The sequence below is a fragment of the Tamandua tetradactyla genome, chromosome 13 (genome assembly GCF_023851605.1).
Source record: "Tamandua tetradactyla isolate mTamTet1 chromosome 13, mTamTet1.pri, whole genome shotgun sequence".
In the NCBI taxonomy this organism is placed as follows: Eukaryota; Metazoa; Chordata; class Mammalia; order Pilosa; family Myrmecophagidae; genus Tamandua; species Tamandua tetradactyla.
Window position 1 is genome coordinate 37235040 of NC_135339.1, and position 22479 is coordinate 37257518.

Below are 22479 nucleotides of genomic sequence, written 5' to 3' on the forward strand. Positions count from 1 at the left end.
ATAGCCATGTACATGTACACACGCATCCCCAGCTAGTGGGTGTCTTAGAATATAAAAATGGGTTATACTATAAGTATTGCTTAGTACTTACTTGCCTTTTATGCTTAATATACTGTGGATCTATTTTGATGTCAATATAAATCTAGTTCTACCCCACTCTTTTGTAATGGATGAACTTACTTCCATTTATTTTGTCCATTCTTTCATGATGGATACTTTGTGTATGTATCACATCCAGCTCTTTTGTGGAAAGTTCTTGCTTAATGCTGTTTACAGCCAAACAAATTAGTACATTTCATATTGTTATCCTTTCATTTTATTAAAAAATTCAAGGACAGAGGAATAACGGTTTATAAAATACAATGCTTCCAGCAGGGTTCCAGAGTACAGTTGGTCTTCATTAAGATGATAATGAAGGGATTAAGGGATTATGATATGACACCGTATGTGCTATAATTTTCTTTTTTAAGAACTTTAGAAACAAATGTGAAATTATTCTTTCTCATTAAAGAGAATAAAGACAGGCCCCTGAGATCTCTCCCTGATAACATTTAGTCTAGTTTATTACTCTATTTGACAGAATTAAAGATGTATGAATTTAAAAAACATATTTCATGAATTCTTAATTGTCTTTCAATCATTTCCTATCTAATCAACACCAACCCCCAATTTCCTAAGTTTGTACAGTAGCAGACTATTTATATGGGCCTTATGAAAGGACTAATTGGGTCTACTTTATAGCCATTTAAGATAAAGAGATGTATCTTTACCTTGAATTATACAGACTCAGGGTCTGTATGAAACAGTGAAAATGTCTTACATAATGAATAGTTCTCAACAATATATATATGGCTTGTTATTTATAAGTGGACTTTGCTTTTCTAAGACTATTAGTATAAATCAGTCTACTTGCATGTTTTCGCTATACTTATAAATAAACCTACTTCACATTCCTTTCAGAGACTGTCTAAACAATTTAAAAGTTAATTGGCATCTTTATCCAAAAAAGGAACCAGTAATGACATATCCAGTAGGATTCTCTTTTACTGGATTTTCTTCCAACTCTTGAATTATCTATCACTGAAAGAGATAAACGTGTTTGAATTGGCTTAAAAACATTTCTCTCATTCATGTTCAGACTCTAGTGAAACCTATCATGACATTATTACACTTCTGCCATCCTTGTACCTTTGCTTTAAAAATAAAATTGTGTTTTTCCCCGAGTACAATGAAACCAACATTGGAAATAAAAATAACACCATCCCATAAAATTTTGTTGCTAATTTTAGTGCTTTTTGGCATGAGACCTCTTCATTATTCTATTTCCCTGTCTTAACTGCGCTAATTGAAATTAGTTATAAGCAAGATTTAGAGTGAACTAAACACAAGCAGCAAGAAAATTTTTTTTTTTTGGTCTTACCTATACCAGAGTGAGGTAAAATGAGTTATATATCCCATCCATTGCTATATCTATAAGCCCACAATCTACAAAAATATAGTTACTTTGTAAAAAGAAAAAAAAAAGAATAGACTTTTGTTAGCAAAACAAGATAGTTGTTTAGTCTTTATTATTTTAAACCAGAACTGCCTTTCTACCAGTTGTTACAAAGACACTCATAGAATTTTCTCGCCATTGGGTAGCAGTAACAGAATTATCAGTGTCACTACTTTTCCATATCAGTTACGTGTAGAGTTAGAAATCCTAGCCCTCCCAGATATGCAGTTGTCTTCTTTGTGATCTGCCATTTTTCCTTGAAAAAATACAGGTTTACACTGGACTTATAGCATTATCTCAGGCACCTTTTCAACAATAAGTGTGACTGACCAGTCAATAAGTTCCTGGAATACTATTCTGCAAAGGCTTGGAAAAAATTTAACATTTCCACTGTACCTTCAACTTTCCTTGGAGTCCTCTAAAAAAGAATGTATATATTATCCTTAATAAATGAGATTTTAAATGAAACTAACAAAAAAAAGGGTGACAAATATAATGCCGCAACTAAGGCACTACGTTAAACCTGTCAAAACTCAACCCACAAAAATCTCCAACTGGAGATTTAGTATGAGTAATGAAGAAACACTTTGTGCTCAAAGTGAGATGATCAAATTAGAGCTCTAACTTTGGTTACATTTTTTTAAACAAATGAAACCTGGTTTGTATAGCAATGTATAATTGCATTCTACATGTATACATTTTCAAATTCTTCCTTGGAATTTGTTGCTAACAACAATTCTTGTTCATACTTGGAGTTTCATGCTCTGAATACTGTTGACTACTAAATAACCATTAGTGGAGCCTGCCTTCTCCCCTTGCACTGGAAGAGCAAATCAAATTTACAGCTTTGTTTTCTAAAATTCTGCAGAGCATGTGTGTGGTGTATGGAGTGATGTGGAGCTCTGTTCATCTAGTATGTTGCTAACCTCTATGCCACATCCTTTAGGGAGAGGAGGCAAAAACCATTCCTGGTGTATCTGTCACAGAAGAACAATTTACTGATGAAGAAGGCAACCTCATCACCAGAAAAGTAAAGATCATTGAGATTTCATGCTTCTCTTGAAATTTAGATTTTCTGCATTAAAAACACTGCTATTATTTGCCATAGTGTCGCCTCTTAAAAAGACAAAAAAGAAAAATCTCTCCTTTTCACCATTGCTTCCTACAGATCACTCGGAAAGTAATAAGACGAATTGTTATCCCACACGAGAGAAAACATGATGATGTGGTAATGCAGAGGGATTGCTAAGGAGAAAGTAGAGGATGAAAGCTTTGTGAACTCCCTAGAAAATGCTGCTAACAGGCTGGCATCTGCAGTGTGGCAGGCTAAATAAAATGTTTGCTGCTTTGACGTGTTGTGCATTTGATTAGGGTCAAAGAAATATACTTAACATTTTTTAATGTATTTTTAAATGTCTTCATAGTATTTCATGGAGATAACTTCATTTATGGGGGACTAGAACAGGCCAGTTACAGAGAAAGAGAGAGAAATAAGATCCCCTTAAACCCACTGGTGCCCATCCTCTACCCAGTGCTTTTTAGCCGAGTGCCTGCCCCAGACACTGAGCACACAATGCTTGCTGAAGCAAATACATGGGTTTTAAACATTAGAATGGTGGAAACCTCAGTTCAAGATTCTTACATCCAATCTATAAACTCACCCTTTCCAACATATTCTGTGGGGGAATCTCAAATTCCCCATCTTAACCTGAGGAGGTTTCTAACAGCCTATTTCCAATGAGCCAGTTAGAGAACCAAACATCACTGAGCCGTATAACTTCACAAATGAATTCCCAACTCTCAGAGTAAACATCTCTGGTTATTTTTAATTTCCTTCCTTTCCTCAAACCATTCTTCTTTTCTATTTTAAAACAGAAACTTCAGTGGCCTTATTTACATAAGAAAAAGGTGAACTGAAAATTTCTCAGAAATTTTCTCAGAATTAAGTCATCAGAAAATCAGAAAGGATACAGTGTTTTCCATTAGAAGAGGGTTAAAGCTGAGTATTAGTACAACACCTTTGCTCTCAGGGAAGTGTGTCTTTTCAGGGAAGCAAAGAAAGGTCTTCTGTTATGGGAAAGGGATACCTACTTAGTCCAAGGCTGAGAGAACGTGGTTGGTAATTCCACAAACTTAAAATTTTAAAAAGTGCTCCTCAAATCAGTAACATCTCAATGAATTAGTTCTTGATTAGGGTTTTCCTGAGAAATTTCAGTCTCATTACAACAAATTGGTTACATTCTGGCTTAAAAAAGCATGAATTATAATTTACTAATTTTTTTTTCATTGGGATTTGAGTGCCTTGAGAACCTTAGTGATGATTTCTTCTAGTTTACTATAGGAAATGGACGGGTTGCTCATTTTTCTGATGTATTACTAACCTGCTGAATTACTCTGAAATAATTAGACTGTGTTCATTCTGAGAGTGCTTTCTAGGCTGCCTTGATGATGCTAAGCTGAGTGGGCAAGCCAACCAGATTGTGTGTACTTCTGGACATGAAGTGACAAAGTGCTTTAAACTGCTTTTCACTTACCCTAATCCAGCCTCAAGGGACCAGAATGAGAACTGCTTTATAACTAAAACCCTTTTGCCATGAAATCTGAATGTGTATATTCCTTTTAAAGCAGGGAGAAGGTTATAAGGTGAAGACAAAGAAGGAAATCCGGCATGTGGAAAAGAAGAGCCTCTCATAACAGTGAACCATCAGTCAAGGTGATAAATGTGCTCATGACAACAGTAGGATTTTAATTCCTGTGAAATCTCTAAATTGCCACTAAGCAAGTCATTCAGATCTTTCCTTTCCTCCCTTTTTCACTGACGTACAGCTTTGAAAATCCAACATGAAGTAGCAAAGGTTCTTCTTATGTTTATGTATGCATACATTCATTGCACCACAACTTGACTCTAGTGTAACAGTTCATAAACTTTCTCCTCACAAATCCATCTGGAATTTAGATGTAAATGATGTTTGCAATAGCAAATGTAAATAATGATTTTTGAATCCCTTCTTTAAGAGCAAGTGTTCATTATGAAGTAGGCTCTTACAATCTAAAAAGAAGACTGTTTTGCAACCAGTCATTCCTACAAATGCACTCTGAGATTTTTATTGATCCTGCCTTTCAAATTTTAGCAGAACAGTATCTGAGAATATGATTTCAGTTGAAATGTAGCAACTGCCAAGTTAAAATTAAATCATTGAAATCCCTATATACTACTTTATATATTCTATATAAACCAAAGAAATTTAAAAGTTAATGGTAATACATTTTTTTTAAGTTAAATGTTTAGTGAGCTTTGTTTACATAATCAGGACTTTTCATTATAGATCAAGATACTTTCCTTTTGCATTGTTTTCTAAATTTTACTTTCATTCTGTTTCTTTCTTATAACTACAGTAAGAAAGGCCATGTGGTTGAGAAAGCAGATAAGAATTTTTGAAAAGTACTGTGTAAGTCTATAAGGGAAGGCAGGTCACTTATTTAGGGCTGCTCACCAATAAGCCTCTTAGCTCCATTGGTCAAAGTAACAAAGAGCAAACAGATTCCAGTTTTCATTTTAGTATATCTGATCTTCAATTATCAGAAACCTGGAATTTTAAGTGCTGGGATAAGAAACTAAGAAATAAACTAGTCTCCTTGTCCCTAATTTTATATGTGAGATAACTGAGGCCCATTCTTTTTTTTTTTAATTTACTCGAAAGATTTATTTCACTTTCTTTCTCTGAGACTCTCAGCATAGGCACTGGGAATTCCTCAGTAAACAACACTAGCATGGTACCTGCCTTGCGCTGAGCTTCTTTTTGGAGACTTAATGGTAACCAATCACAACTAACCAATCATAACTAATGAATCACATCAATACTTAATGGCACCGAGAAAACTACTAAGAACTACAGAGTGCTCTGGAAATAATATTTACTATATACATTCCTTCCAAGTGTTTTATATATGCTCTTCATTTAATTCTCACAATGAACCCTCGTGGATAGGTGTCCTTACTCTCATTTAGCAGATGAGGAAATGGGGCCAAAGAGCTTAAGTAAATTGTCAAAGGTCAAATAAGTAAAAAGTGACAGATGCATAATACAAACCCTAGCAGGCTGCCTCCAGAGCCCACACTCTCAACCATACTAACTGGTGACTTGACCTGGGTCTAAGATGGCAGGTAAGGTTTCCCTGAGCAAGTAATGTTTGAGCTGAGTTAAAGGATGAACAGAAGTCAAATGCGAAAGAGGTGGGGAATTTGATGATGTGTGGAATACATAGCTGTCTGGGCACAGGCAGTAGCCTTATGCAAAGGCCAGGAAGTAAGAAGAAATAGAGGGGAACCGTGAGAACAGATCAGTGTGACTGGTAAGGGAGAGTTTTGCCAGGATTTCTGAAGAGGTAGGAAGGATCAGAACATTTAGGCCTCATAACCCTCTGTTTAAGGATTCTGATTTTTATTCTAAAAGCAATGGGGAACCATTGAAGGTTTTTTAGGCAATGATGAAATATGATCCAATGTAAGTTCTGTATCACTGTAGTTGTAGGGCAGAAAGTAAATTGAGGGGACAAGAATGAATGTGCAGTAAGCCTGTTAAGAGACTATTACAGATGCTGGCTTTGGCAGTGAAGATCAGAGGTGGGCTGAATCAAGAGATATTGACAGGACTGCTAATTTATTGGCTGAGAAGGGTAAGAGATCAGAAAATTAAGGATAACCTCAGCATAGCAAAATCTATCTATAATGAACTCACCTATTACGCATATCTTACTGCTGAACCTGGTGAAAAACTTGCATGTATATAGCAGACTGCATGAGTTTTCCATTTTGCATTAGTCTAGTTAAGCAATTCTAAGTGATAAATGAAATGAAATGAGAGGAGAGTCTACTAACCTTTAGCAACCAGTTCTATCGTAGCTCAGGACTCTAAGTAGAAAAGAACTAAAGAGGTCACCTACACCAGCTGGGGCCATTTTTCTAGAGCGACATACACCTAATATCTATGAATAAATGATAACAAAAAATTTATGACAGCACTGTTTTTCCAGGGTCCTTTAGACTGTATTAATATAGAAGTGACTTAGTCACTAATAAACAAGAGGCTTTAGTATTATAAATAATCCATCCTATAAAGAAGTTGTCAGGACCTTGGTTTACTGGCTATACCACTCAATGGAAAGAGAAACTTAGGTAGACAGATTCATATGAATATGAAAACAACTTCAGCATAAAGCAAACTTAATAATGTTTTAGGTGGAAAGAAATAATGATTTTACTGCAAGAATTCCAACTGCTTGGAATTCTAGAACACATGTGAACATATACCCTGGAAAAAATCAGTTTTCAAATACACTGAATGTTTTATAGCCCCTACTGGCAGCCCTTTTATTTAAAAAAAAAAAGAACTGAACAAGTGGAATTTCACTGAGTCTCAGATGGTGATATCAAAATTTTTATTTCCCATTTTACAACTAGTTGAATTTTGAGCTTTCTGAACCCTGCACTTGCATTTTTTTAATACTGAGTCATAGCCATTCTGTTTTGAATGTAAGAGAAAAGCTAATGGCAGCTTAAAATAAAAATAATTTCTTTCTTAGAGGGGCAAATTATAGAGAGAAAGATTTATCACTATGATATATAATGTTTCATACTTAATACTTTTACTTTCTTGTCTTAATTAATCTGTGAAACAAGTCTTGAAGTAGGTTGGGCCAGTTTTGCTTGCCACCTTTTACTAGGATAGTAAGGCTTGGAGAGGTCAGGTAACATGTCTACAATCACACAGCTTATTATCAGTAGAACTAACATTTGAACTCAAGATTATTGATGTTCAACCTAGTGTTCTTTGTTACATTACACTATCTCTCTAAAATTATTTATGAATAATGAAAGTAATCTTTTATCAAATGATTACTAGATGCCAACTAGAGTAATATTTTTATATAAACTACTTCATTCAATCCTCAAAACAGTGATATGAAGACTACTGTCCTTTTTTTATAAAGGAGGAAACTTTTTATAAATTTGAAAAGTTAAATGACATATCCAAGGTCTTATAGCTAATGAAAAATAATAAAATTTGAACCCAAGCTCTTAACGATTACCCATATTAATAGCTATTATTCATATTAATAGCATTTCATGATTAGAGACCTAAGAACAAATTTTAAGTCAAATACATGTGTAAAGACAACCCACAGTAGACTTTTTTTACACTCTGCACAGTGAAAACACGATATTTTCTTTTTTAAAACATAACAAAACTCCATTTTTAAGGAATCTATTATCTCCAAATTTTTACAATTAGAAGACTGATTAGTCAGCTCATGGCAAGGAACGGTCCCCAGATACAAGCCCTGATAAAGACTTTGGAATAGCCATATTCCAGACCTCTTTGGAGGATGCACTCAATCTCACAGGCATACAGAGGACAGCAGTTACAACAGTGTCTTTACTTGTCAAAGGCTGCACTTTACCTAAGGCCAAATGTTGAATTATTTTATTCATTCCTTCAAAATCCTTTCGACCATCTGCCTGACAGAGGAGAAATATTAAACACACAATGGTGAACAAAACCTCCTTGGTCCCTGTCGTTCTGGATCTCTCAGTACAAGAAGGGGAAAAGAAATGGGGGACAAATGTAGTTTGAGTGCTAAAAAACAAAGTCCACGATCCAGTAAGAGAAGAATGTGAGAACATATCTAGAAAGAGGGGCTGAGGAAGGTCTCTCTGAACTCATGACATTTAAGCTTAGACCTCACATGTAGCACTAGCTATGTAAAGAAAGGGGAAGAGAAAAAGAGGACTCCAAGCAAAAGGTATTGAATGACAAGGGCCTCAAGGTGGGAAAACACCTGGCAAATGCGAAACAAATGAAAGAGCAACATGACCACAGCATGACAAGCTCGTGGTAGGTAGGGTAGACGTGAGAGATGCAGGAAGGAGCCATCATTCCCCTGTAGTCCAGAGTAAAGGATTTTTATTTCATTCTAAATGGAATTTGAAACAAGTAAAAGCCTTACCTGATTTTGGGGGTGGGGTGGGGGATTGTTTGTTTGTTTTGAGGGCACACCGGTTAACATGTAGAAAATGGTTTGGTGGCAGAATAGATTATTTAAGGTGACTATTTGCTCATCAAATAAATTAATATAAGCAGTTAGAATGTTATTGTTGTAGCCCAATGAGCTATAATGGTGGCTTAGGCTAGAACCTGGGAAGTGCTTTCAGGAAACATAACAGCACTTGATGGACTGGCTTGGAAGTGGAGTGGAAAAGAAAGGTTGAGTTAAAGATGACTTTTGGGCTTCAGGTTTAAGCAACTTGATTGTAGAGAAAGGAGCAGAAATAGAAGAGGAACAGGTTTGGGGAATATTAGACATTCAGGTTTGGACTTGCTCAGTGTGAGGTACTTAAAGACATCCATCTATAAAGTTTGATACACAAATCTGGAACTCTGAGTAAATGCTGGGACTGTACATATAAAAAACGTGGGAGTCTTCGCTATAGAAATAAGTGTGGAATACCAGAGAATGTGATTACCTAAAGAGAAAGTTGAAGTAAGTAGAGAAGAGATTCAAGACAGCCTTAAGAAACACGATTTTGAGGAGAGTTGGAGCTTTAAAAGTTGCCTCTGACCTCTTCCTTCCAAGAGAGCTCCAATTATGACCCGACTTTATTTTTTCTGTTAGAGTTTGAACTGTTGTTCTGTATTCCCTATTCCAGTCTAAAATTGCCTACATATTCAGCCTAAGCCCTCTCGTGTATTTGGTATTACCTCAAAATATTTTATCCATACAGTTTAATATTAGTGGATGAGGGAAACTTTCTTATAGCAGAATGCATATGAATGGACCAACTTCTGTGAATTAGTGATTACACACATTTAGAGTCCATTTTGGCTACTATGTGCAAAACTTTGACACATACTGGGTAGGTAGCAGGGGGAGTACAATTTTCAAGACATTATCCTAAGTGTGCTATACATATGAGTGAACTCCTGACCACTGTAAATTTACAGTCTTGTCTATGATCACAGGTAACACAAATCAAAATGTAACTGCTAAAAAAGAGATAAACATAATGTTAGGAACACACAGTGGAAGTTGTAATTAATTCTAACAGAAAAGATCTTGCAAAGCTTCTTGGAGGTGAATATTTGAACTGGCTCTTGAAAAAAAGTAGGATTTTGAAACAGGGCATTAAGGAGGATTCATACATGCTATGCTCAGGAGTTTGGCGTTTATCCTGGAGACAGTGGGGTACCACTGAGGGTACTAGGACAGAACAATGATTAGATGTGACTTAAGTAATCTTATTAGTAGTATGAACAAGAGCCACTTGGTTAGGAGACATGGATGAGGGCCTAAACTGGGGCATAGAGAATGAAAAGGAAAGGGCAGCTTTGAGAAACATTTTAGAAGTAGAACCACCAGATTAATTTTATATGAGGAGGGAGGGAAGAATGAGAGTTAAGCATGACATGAGAGTTGCTAGCTTTGGAAACTAGTAACATGTAATCTATAACAAAAATATACGACCTAACAATACAGAAACAAAATCAGGTACTGAGGTATACTGAGTATTAAACTGGCTTTTTAAATATCTGTCAATAATTTTAAATAGAGGCCTGGGCTTGGGATCTAAGTGTGGTTGTCTCTGGGATGGGGTGAAAGGTTAAGTGGCTTGAAGGGGTGAAATTGACAGGGAGTTCACTAGCTATGTGAGCTTGGGCAAGTTACTTAACTTCTGTGCCTTGATTTCCTCATTTCTGTTGGGAAAAAATAGTAAAATATCTCATAGAATTGTGGGGATTAAATGAATACACATATAAATTGCTTAAAATCAGGGCTAGCAAGCCCATAGTAAGTACTCAGTAGGTGTCAGCTATTATTACTAATATTAGGAGAAGCAAAACTAACTCCTTGAAGAGCCCTGATAAAATAGGCCAGTGTACTAAGAAGCAGTGGCCAGGGATGCTAGAATAAAACAGTGGGAGAAATCGTAAAGTAGCATCACTGAAATTCTGCACATGTGATGGTGGGTTTATACTTAAGAGCACTTTCACTTATTTTCTTATCACATGTTTCTCAAAGCAGCCTGGGAAGTAAGATAGGTGTTCTTGTTTCTCTTTACTAAGGAATTAAGAAAGACAGAGAGAGAGTAAACTTCCTGAAGCTGCAGTTAATGACCGGTCTGGATTTTAACCTAGATCTCTTTATCACTTCCAGGAAGTCAGAGAGCTATGGCCTGAATTGTTCACTCCAATTTCAGGACCCTGCCCCCCAGAACATTTTCCAGAATTCATTCAAAGTAGATATGTTTTTATGTAGTAATTTTCTTGTTTGTTTGTTTGTTTTTAAACACTTTACAAATATTCCTAACTAACCAAAAACCTTGCCTTGAGGTTAAAAGTATGGATTGTAGAGGCCGGTGGCCTTCCTTCCAGTGCTGACTCCACTGTGTACTAACTGTGTAACCTTGTTGTTTAACAGTTATGTATATTTATTTCCTTATCTGTAAAATAGCATCTTATTATTACTAGGATTAAATGAGCTAAACCATGTAAAACCCTTAGAATAGTGCCTGGTATATAATATTTAATAATAGTCATAAAGTTTTATTTTATTAGTATTGTTATGTGTTTCTTTCACTGCCAAAACATGAATCAGTATTTTCCTTTCTTTGTACTGCTCTAGTGACCTCCAGTCTTTTTAAAATCACAATTCACTAGAAAAAAAACAAAACTCAAAAAGCCCATTTAATGTTCTTAATTGAAGAACAAATGGACCTGAATTGGAAATTATTTTAAAACTTCACTGTAGTTGATTGTATCGATATAAAGTAATTAGAACTAATGCTTAATGAAAAAATGTTCTTTACTGATTTTTAATTAGAGAGAGAGAAGAGAAGGGAAGAGAGACATGAGTAGAGAAAGAAAGGAAGAACTAAAGAATGCTCTCTGTCCTCAATGGGGGTGTGGAGAAGGTGTATCAGGAAAGGCTTTTGTTAAACCATGACAGAGCTAAGTCTTTAAAGATGAGTATGAGTTAGACTGCAAAGATGGATCTCATTAAGGAGATCAGAAACTGCACTTACAAATAGATGGTATTTGAAGCAACCTTGAAGTGTAGAAGGAATTTAAATAGATGAAGTGTAGAGAAGAAAAGAATGGTGAATACAAAGTTCTGAACAATGAAAAGGAAGTTGGAAGACAATGTTTATAGTCTTCTCATCAGGTGGCACTCTCATTGCAGTAACAATACTTCTCATTGAAGTCTCATTGAAGTATTGAAACATTCAAAGTTTCAATATTTCATAACAGACAGTCTATTATACTAATGTTTTTTGTGCAACACTGTACTTTGTATGCTGTACTTTTGTCCAACAAATGCCCTTCCTGCACCCTGAGTGAATGAAGCCAATATACCCTGATTACGTAATCAAGAACAAGAGAAATCTGGTCAATGAGAGGAGAACTAACTCTCATACTCCTTTTTTAAAAAACCATTACCCAAATCATACTCATCCAAATATAAGTGAGCATAATAAGTAGCATTTAAATAAATTGTAGTAACATATCCACTATTTCCAGAAAGTAATGTTTGCTTGCATTGAGATGCTAAGAGAAGGGCCTTACTTTTTATTACAAAATTAACCTGGGAGGTTGGATTGATTTATTGATTTTTAGAAGAGATGAAACAAAACAAAAAAAAGTTCAACTGGACTGTGGTGATGACTGCACATTTATATAAATTTACTAAAAATTATCAAACCATATATCTACATAGGCGAATTGTATGGTATATAAATTATACATCAATAAAGCTGTAAAAAATGAGGAAAGAGTTCAACTAGAGAAAAAATGCTGAGGATTCTTCCTAAGAAAACAGAAGGGAAGAGTAATGAGGTAACATCATCACAGGACCATCAAAAGAGCCTGGTGCCTGGAAGATTAGACTTAAGTGGTAAAAAGCAGAGGTGAGAGAATCCTCACCTTACTCTGATTTGCCCACCCTGTGGGCCATGATCTGCCAAAAGGTGCCACTTCCCTTCTCTGGTACCTCTGCAGAGTCCTAGGAGGCATGCAGGTATTGATATCACCCAGCAAGAATTGATACTTCTCTGTTCTTGGTTTCAAGATTTAGTGACCTGGGCATGGAGGTAACACTTTTAATACATAAAAGGAAACCAGAACCATGGTGGGACAGAGGATGTGTTGTACTGACATGTTTATATAAGACAAGGTATCCTGGCTGATCCATCTTTCTCATGGATCCATCCATCCAAAGAGAAAGAAACCTTTCAGGGGTAAAAGACCTCAATGTCCCTGGGAACACTCAGGCCCCAAGAGAAACAGAATTCTAAACGTTCTCCTATACCTGAAAAAAAAAAACAGTCTGTAGCTTAGATTTGAGTGAACAGAGTTGTTCCTGGGATTGTTCTTGTTACCAAGCTTTCTGTAGGGGCTATGTTCTTGTTCTCAGGCAGTATTCAAAGCATTTGTCTTCTTTACAGTGAACCAGGACTATATGTAGGAAGAACTTTGTTTTTGGAGTAGTTCATACCAAGAATAGTACTGCGTGAAATTACAAAAACCTCTACTGAGGAATGTGATTTATTTTGACATATTAGCCCTGGCTGTAAAACACTGATAACTTTTTGCAGTCATCATTTGACAGGACAAGGTGTTCTTGGTGGAGCCTCCATTAAAAGCTAACATAAAATTAATTCATTCTACTAATGATTGATTGGGGGCAAGAGAAGGGAAAGTATGTTTTGCAATAGTAAAAGATGGAGTCTTTAATTTTAATTTGCATATAGGGAAATAATTTCTTAATAATGAAATAATGACACTGTTCTCCCTTTTTGAAAGATTAATTGGCTTTTGGGGGTGACCACTCACAAAAAGCACAGAAATGACTGAGACGTTTTATCCTGACTCCATATCCCTGACCTCTTAAGCCCATAGAAACCACAGGTCTCTCACATTTTAATGTTGCCTGAAGTCTCAGAGAGCACCTCTTCCAGCTCATTTTACAAATGACAAAATTGAAGCCTAAAAGGATGCATATGACTTGCCTAAGTAGGTGAGTGACTTTAGCATCAGAGACAGAAGTAAAAGCTGGTCTTTCCAACAAGATCCCTAAAATCACAAATTCAATAGGTAGGATTCTCTGGAGGTCACAGGGATACCACAGATAAGGCCACTGCCTTCCTTGAGCTTTCCAGTACATCTCAGGACCTTGTCCTCGGAGGCTTAAGCAGATAGCCTCACTCAAAAGCATCATGTTAAACCATCCCATTAGAATATAGAGGGCTCCAAACGCTGAGGCTTTTCTGTTGAATGACAAGGAATACTTAGGCAAGTTCTCTTACCAAGGAGGAAAAAAAGAAAGAAAAAGAGACAAAGAAAACTAAACTCACTACCTATTATTGTCTCTCTACAGGATCATGTGTTTTTACTGCCAGTATTGAGAAATTCGTGGAAGAAATGTCAGCAGGAAGTAAAAATTCAGAGAAGGGTGTGTGTATTTGCTGCTTCCACACATTTACTGCATGATTTTTTTTATGCAATAAAAAAAAGAAAACCACCCATTTTAATTTAGCATGAGCCAATTTACAGAGCATGGAAATTCACTTTCATTTCCGGGATTGGCACGTGTGCAATTAGCAATGCAGTGTATATACAAGAAGCCATGCTGTTAACAGTTTATCTCAAGTAATTTGGTGTCATTTACAAAAGGAAGAAATTCCTGCCGCCAGAAGGGACAGAAGGAGATGGAATGATGAAATCATGGAGAACACTAAAATTACTAAATCCACAACAGCTCGCCTTATTTTTCTTGGACCCAAACTGTCAGGGTATAAACACTATTTGTTTCTTTTTTAAAACATCGATAGTTTTGCTGTAAATAATAACACTGTGTAAATTCTAACAGAAAACTAGAATAAATGTTGATAAGGCACTGCCTCTTAGAACACAAACAGAATATTGCAAATGCATTTAACATAATAGGGGTCTCAAATGACTGCCCTAGAAGAGGAGGGGTGGGTTCTGGGTAGGGGATCTTCACTGATTCTTGTATATTAGCAGTTATAATGTTTGTATATGCAAAACTGCTAGCTTGATTTTAAAAAAAACAAATCTTTAAAATCTGCTGCAAATTTAAATAATTCCCAAAATGAGGAATTCTGTAGTTCTGTGAAAATTTTTTCTTCAGAATACTAATATTTTCATGCATGTGTATCACCTTATTTTGATTAAATATTTTCCAATTTTGCAAACACTACAGTATACTGCAACACAGAAGATTTTATCTGTAAACACAAAGCCCTTCATCTAATATTTGTTGCTATTGCCAATTTTTCAATGAAATGACCTAAAAAAGAAAAAAATAACTTATACAGTAGTTCTTTAGGGGGAGGGGGGTTCCTATCTGTTAGTGCTTAAAAAGGGGTAATGCTTGCTGCTTTAGAGGTGGATGGTGCTCACAAGAGGCCCCAGTTGGGGGTATTTAAAATGGACTAAACAAATCCTTAGCTAGTAGAATGGCAGCACGCTGTAAAATTATTACTGTACTGTGTACTGGCTATAAGATATAGACACCTTTCAGTAAGCCAATCATTTAACCATTCTAGCAGTGTCATATTAGGTTAATAAGGCTGCTGTGTTTTAAAGGGCATTTTTATTTGGGTTTTGGTGAAATTCTTTATTTGTTGATATATTCATATAAAATCAGCATTCATTGACACAGCTCTAATGGCATATGTATGAAAACCCACACACTGGATGACCTAGTTGATTATTTAAGCATAAAATAAATTGTGTTAAAACTCTTCACCTATCTGTGCTCTACAGTGTCCTTGTGTTCTCTGGCATAAGGTAATTGTCTAATTCCTGTCTTCACATAAGCCCAGGCCAGCCCAGTCCATCTATTCTTGCCAAGTCCTATTCTCGCCTGTGCCATCATACAGACAGCTCTATCATTCGGTTCTGTCCCTGCAGGCTCCCAACTTACATAAATTCTGTGCATATGATGGAGAAGCCAAGAAGTAAAGATAAACTGACAAATAATTTTGGTTGACATTTGATTCGGGCTACTCCCAAAACTAGAGTTGGTGCTACTACAGCAAGCACATCCAGAGGTTGTAAACTGGCAGCTCCATGAACCATCTGGCCTGCAGTTGCTTTAGCTCATAAAGCATTTGTTCTATGTTTTTAACTAATTTTTTCATTGTGGTAACATATACCATAAAATTTTCCATTTTAACCATTTTTAAGTGTACAATTCAGTGGCATTAATTATACTTGCAATGTTGTGCTACCATCACCATGTTTGTTGTGTTTTCAAATGACATTCATTATCAGTGCCTACAAGATGGGAGATTTCACAGAATAACCCAAATTTCTAACTTCTCTTGAAAAACAGGATTTGGCATCCATGGGCCTCATCCCTACAAAGTAACAAACTGCTGGAGCCATACTGCCCGTATTGCCTCCAGCCAGCCATATGCTCTCCTGGCACCACAGTTGCAATCCCACTTCTTAGATTTCTATGCTCTGACTGGCCTGGTAGACATTAGAGTTTGTAACCCCTATTCTAGATGATAAGTTCCACAGTGGTAGTAAAAATCATCATTGTTATTATTAAAATTTGAACACTTACTGTGTGCCAAACTTAAGTATATGACATTTATTAAAGCACCTATACCTTATAATCACTGTGTGAGGTACAACCTGTCTGTGGTAGTAATAGTCCCCATATAAATATTAGATGGGTGGTTAGAGCCATTTGGCAATGTCACATATTGCCTAGCCATTAAAGATTATTGCCAAATGGATGATTTCTTCCCAGTAAGGATTCAGTATCATGCAGAAAATTTGTATGGACTGTATTTGCATGGTGTCCCAAATAAATGGAATGTACCCCTATCCCCACAATAAAAATCTTCTTACAATTGAGCAAACTGAGACCCACCCCAAAGGGTTAAAAAAATGCCCCAAGTCCTCTCTGTGAAACCCAGACCTGAATCCAAGTTTACTAAGTATCTGAGAGTTATGAATTTCTGGCTCATAGTTGCTGACAGAAAAGGATTTATCCTGAACTATAAATTCAGATGAACATGCTTGTCTTGGTGCTAAATGAGTGTTATGGTATATTTATAGTTCTGAAAACTTGATTTTAGGGATAAATTGAGAGAACTGAGAGGCTAAGTTTCAGGTCAAGCAAAAGCTCACAAATTTACTCAGAAACACAAGTATCCAAACTATAATCATTTTATGTGCATATGAGTACATGTATTTTTTTTATGCATACATGGATTGAATGGGGCATACATTATATATTCCTAATACAGCCTTTGGTCTGCAGCTTATAAAAATGTATTTAAGTTTTTCCTTGATTGATATTGCTGTAAAATATTGAACTGTGATTGATAAATTCTTGATATTTGCTCTGTTTTTCAGTTTTACATTTTTGCCAAATTCTTCAGTTTGTTAAATTAAAATGTATTATCACTGTTGTATTGCCAAATTATGGCAATACACTGTGCAAGATTATTTCACAACTTCTAAGAGGGGTCTACTGCTCCACTGGGTACATAAGCAGCCAGTCTTCTTTCTTCTGTAAATAAGGTCTACCTTTGTAGCCTAATGTTCCACTATGTTCATTTCTGGTATCATCCTGGGGTTCCATCAAGACTGAGGATTTTCTCTACAGCAAATAAGCAAAAAAAGTTATTTTCCTTTATTATTTCAAGCATTAGGCCATGTTGGGCTGTATGTCAAGTATGTGTGAGAAGCCCAGAAGTGAATCAAAGGAGTAGTATTAACTCACTAGTTGAGGCTCTCTGAAGAAGCCAATGATCCAAAAGCTGTCTTCCTGTCTGGGTGAACCTTGATGTCCTTGATTTGTTGAAGAAGCCAAAACATATTAAAAGATATAGAATCTCCTAATCATTTGGCACTGCTTCTCTTTCATGAATTGATGATCAAATAGTCCAGAAATAGACATTTCCAAGATTGAGATTTGAGCCAAACTTTGCAAGAGTTCTTTAAATAATAGAGACTCAAGGTAGTGGTGTGATTGTTACCTGGCTGAACATGTACTAATCTAAAACAACACAAACTAATATAAAATAAACAAAAAACTAGTGGACTCTGACCAGCATCCTTAGAAATAGGCCCAATAGCTTTTGCTTCTTTATAGAATTAAATGCAGACCATTCAAAATAAGGCAAAGTGAAAGTTGCCATTATATCTGCTGCCTTCATTGATTGATACAGCAACTCAGGTAAACCTACAAGGAAGAAATGTTACTCTTTATTCCTTGACACTTCCTGAATTAGAAAATAAACATCATGGAGTTGGCATTTACAATAGGACCTCCTGGATTCCTCAGCAATTCCAAAGAATTCCAAAGCAAAGTTGAGAGGAATGTGCTTAGAGGACTTTAAAGGTGGTGAGAAGAGCCATTAGGCCACAGAAGGTACACCAGCAGTAAGAAGTGTCAGAACATTTCCTCTGGAATCACATTGGAAATTCCTGTTGATACCCCAGAAAAGGAGTAGAAACCTTTACCTAATTTCCTCCTACATCCTCAATTACTCCTCTTCTGCTGACCAACTCAAGCAATGGTATAATTCTGAGAGCTGAGAAGGAATTTGCCTGCTTTTCAGCTTTTCAAAAGCATTTCATCACATGAGGTAAACCTCCAGGTCTTAATTACTTGATTGTACACTTTCTGAGGCATGGACTTTGTTTTTTGCTTCTGTTATATCCACAATGGATAGGACAGTGCCTGACACCTCATAGGTGCTTAAAAAGTAAGGGTTTGAGGGTATGAAAAAATGAATCAAACATCAGTGGACAAGAAACAGTGAATGGGAAATTTTACTCTGTGGACCATCTTGTGTGCAGTTTTTCCTGACAGATTCAACCAAGTTGGAAACCAAAGGGAAGCACGGCTTTTGATTCTAATGACTTAATTTACCAAGGACTGACTTGTATCCACATCCTCCACTAGCCCTTTCTGGTTGTACAACCCCCTCATCAGCCACAAAGTCCTGAGTAAATGGGTTTGAGCATACCAATAATTCATGAGCAAACAGCACATCAGTCACACAGCTGAAGTGGGAATCTCTCCCTCGCCTGTGGATTGCCATCCTCATTTCTGTCTGGCCACTGAGAAGCCAGGCAAAAACGTGGAGAGCCCGTCAGGACCCCTCATCTCTATAAAAAAGTCAGCTTAGTCCCCTCTTTCAGTCATGACACCCAGTTAAATAAAAGTCTAGCTACTTCAAGATATTTACTTTGGTGTTGCTAAGGGCTTGCTAGGTTGGTGAAGGACAATGAAATACCCCAGAAATTACAATCTGGAAGCCCTTAGACCACATCCAGCTTCCAGAGATGTTTTGTTTGTATGCAGGGTATGCAAAAGGAATTAAACGTATTGCCAAATTTTTTTTCAATCAGGATATTCTGGATGAAAATTTGGATTTTGAGCTCTCTTTAAAATCTAAAGTAGCTATGTTGGTTCTGCAATTCCTTATGACAAAAAATCACCCGAGTGAAGCTACGTTTGCCCCCTTTGGACAAGGCATTTGTTTTACTGTTAGCCATAGTGCCTCTTCTTATTCCCTCTAAAACCAACCTACTTCATTAATTTCTTTTCCCAGCCTAGTGTCTGTTTGATCTGATTGGAGAAAGGAGAAGTATCCAGACAGTATCTAGAAGTATCTAGAAGGACAGTATCTAGAAGGCAGCAAATTGATACCATACTGTTTAAATTCTTTCTTCTTTTTGGCAAGCCAAAGTGTCTACCTCATTTTTATCCTGTCTCTCTCAGTGTTGCTAGCAGAAGGGAATAAAGGAGTAACTAACAAGGGAAAGGTGGATTAAGTGGTTCTCCAAACCATCCATCCACCTCATTCAACAACATGTACGTATTCAGTGCCTGCCACTTTTTAGGTACCTTTCCAGGTACCAGATACATCAGTTCCCTGTCCATTGCCTTCAAAGCGAGAACATAAATAGCCTCTGTGTGAAGTCTTACAGGAAAAGAAACTCTAGAATGACTTGTGGAAACGAAACAAAATCTTCTACAGTACGTCATAGGTGGCTGCTGAGTGAGGCCACTACACTTTCATGTCAGTGATCCTGTTAGTCACAATTAAATGGGACTTAAACACTGACAAAAAAATATATCAACAGAAAACTTTAAAAATTTCAGAGGCATTTAACCAACTCTACATGATAAAATAAGTCCACCTTACTTCCAAAGTTCTTGGATGTAAGTAAAACCCAGTATAAATTTTGAAAAATGTTCTTGTCCTTCCATACTTGAAGTCCCTCATAATTCTGACCTCTTCACAAAGCCCACCCTGCTGATGCCAGACCATGCTGGCAACTCAGGCAAAAAAAAAATGGATACTCCACAATTCAGTGCTCAAGTCTACATTCCCAGTGGTTTCGCTGGTTGTTTCCTGGTTCTTCAATGAAAAGGACTGTATTCCACAGGCCCAAGAGGATACACAGAGGGTATGTAATAAATATTCAGTTTAACATGCCTGATCTTTTTTTTAAATTTATTATTATTATTATTTTTGGCATGTACAGGTTCCAGGAATTGAACCCAGTCTTCCGCATCACAGGTGAGAATTCTACCACTGAGCTACCCTTGCACCACCTTGATCATTTATTTTTTCTCTATAGTTAAGTCTCATTTGATGGCTCAGTCTGGGGTACACACTCTACCCACTGGAAGTGAGCACAAGTACTTGGAGCAGCAGAGCTGCCTCACAGCCTGCCGGCTAAGACTGTTATTGGGTTTGGTGTGTCTTGCATGGGTGCAGCCTGAAACAAGAAGTAAATAAAGGGTATCGAGGAAAAAGTCCATGAAATTTCAACTCATTCAAGAAGAAAATGTAGCTCTCAAAAAATGTATAAAGGTAGTGGTGACAGCTCTAGCATAATAGCTCCCATGCTTCTGGCTATAATAAATCTTTAAAACTCCTTGAATTCCCAAGTTCCTTTGGCCAGTGAGGTCATACTTTCAAATGTTTCTGAAGGATAGACAGGTTATCTACAAATTAAGCAAAAGGATTATGGTAGACTGTACCGTACATAGAAATCGGCTGCCTATCCCTGTAGGTTGAATTATACTTCATAGCCCCATTGGCATCATGTTGGTCATGGAACTTAATTTGGTTAGTGAAATATAAGAACAGATGCTCTAAAAGCTAGCATGCTATTCTTCATGCATTCTTTCTTCCTACCCCCAACATCTATAGTATTTCAGATAGAGTCTGCTCCCCAGCCTGGTACTAAAGTGAAGATGATGTGGAATATGCAATGTGAACAAAAAATAAACCTTTCTAATAAGCCACTAAGATGGTTTGTCATTTGCTACTATAGCATAACCCACTATCCTGAATAACATATAAGTCAGGTATAAAACATTAAGGGGTAGTGGCTAAGTGGGTGAGCACATTTTCTTTTAGAGAGGCTGCCTTGTAGGAATCCCAAGTACAGTAATGCTAGATTTAAGTTTGTTTTTTTTTAAGTGTTCGCAATCAATTCAATTTTTTCCCCCACTAACATTGTTTGGACCAAACAAAATATGCCTACAGGCCACTAGTTTTCAACCACTGCCAGTGGCTCTTAGCATTTTCAGATTGAACACATTCCTGGAACATGTTATACAAATAATTCACATGTGAGACTAGTGTGTATAAACTAATAACTTGATTTCTGAGTCAGTCTGATGGACTACCTAACATCCCCATCACAGTGCAAGTTGGTCATTCTGGAACATTTCACACAATCTCTGGAATTCTCATTAAAGGTCTGAAGGAATCACTTAGCTTTTTTACTTCCATTTTAATGCACCTTAGTGAAGAACTGATCTTCACTTGTGCATCTGGCATTCATGTGGCTCCTTCCTATCTGCATAACTGTATCTCATGCTATCTCTTCCCTTTCTCTCACTACACTCTAGATAAGTGATAAATTATGGTCCATGGATTGCTGTTGGTCTGAGAACTCTTTGTTGCCCGACTGCAGTGAGATAAGAAACATGAGCCAGAATGTAAATCAACTATGCTACTAAGTATATTCTTTAGTTCAGCTGACTTTTTTGTTGTTGTTAGTAGTGAGGCTTTCTTGATGAAGGAAGTAGTAAACAGATTAACAATCTGGTACAAGTGCCTTATCTTGTAGATTGATCTCTGGAGAGCAAACTCAAGCCACACAGGCTTCCTTTCAGTTCCTCAAAATGCCAAGTTCCTTCTCATTCCATTCCTATCCCATTTGCGCTTACTGTTCTCTCTACCAGGAAAGCTCTCATCTCAACCTCCAAATGTCACCTCCTCAGGCCTTCCCTGTACATCCTTTCTAAAGTAGCTTGACCCTCCCCCCCCAACCCCAAGTTTTTCTCTGTCACATCACCATATTTTTCCCCACGATAGTATTTACCATTATAAAGATCTTTTTTTATTTGTATTTATTTATTGTCCTTCTTACTGCTGTATCTGCAGCATCTTATCACAGTACCTAGCACTAGTATTCAACATTTGTTGAATAAATAAATAAGAGATGGAGAGAAGCACAAACAAGTACAGTTTAGGACAGTATCTAGCAAATGTCAAGGAAAAACAGTATTATCTTCAGTGACTCACTAAGATGTGTCAAAAAGACTTCAGTTTGCCTTTGAGGGTTGCTGTGCCTCTACCCCCAGGGAGGACTTGCTGAGAAGAGCTTTCTACTGTAACTCCCTCTCCATGGCATTTTATGAGAGCTTTTTTATTGACTGGTAGGTGCTGTCATGGTGTTTTTCCTTCTTGTGCTGAGGACATGTGATAGGAAGTTTGTTAAAGTCATCTGGTATGTGTCACAGCATCAAATCTTCAGATGATTGTCTCTGAAGAAACCAAACGCAGGACAACTCCTGCTAAAGTGGTACTAGAAGAATAAGCCATCTTTCTGACTGAAATACTAATC

The 22479-nt window shown here is 36.8% G+C and overlaps 1 protein-coding gene and 1 long non-coding RNA gene across 30 annotated transcripts in view; one reads left to right on the top strand and one right to left on the bottom strand.

Annotated features, from left to right (window-relative positions):
- Positions 1-21743, top strand: part of ANK3 (ankyrin 3) — a 715267-nt gene extending 693524 nt beyond the window's left edge. For 11 of the 28 annotated variants that reach the window (XM_077125230.1, XM_077125228.1, XM_077125224.1 and 8 more), the window contains 4 exons: positions 2442-2525; positions 2664-2723; positions 4121-4208; positions 13928-16864. In XM_077125230.1, coding sequence (XP_076981345.1) covers positions 2442-2525; positions 2664-2723; positions 4121-4189 — 213 coding nt within the window. In that variant the 3' untranslated portion in view covers positions 4190-4208; positions 13928-16864. Of the gene's footprint in view, positions 1-2441; positions 2526-2663; positions 2724-4120; positions 4209-13927 lie in introns of all 28 variants that reach the window. The other 17 variants (XM_077125227.1, XM_077125225.1, XM_077125244.1 and 14 more) reach the window with 10 other exon arrangements.
- LOC143653876 (uncharacterized) overlaps positions 1-22479 on the bottom strand; it is a 104020-nt gene that overhangs the window by 17545 nt on the left and 63996 nt on the right. The gene's annotated exons all lie outside the window — the stretch shown is intronic.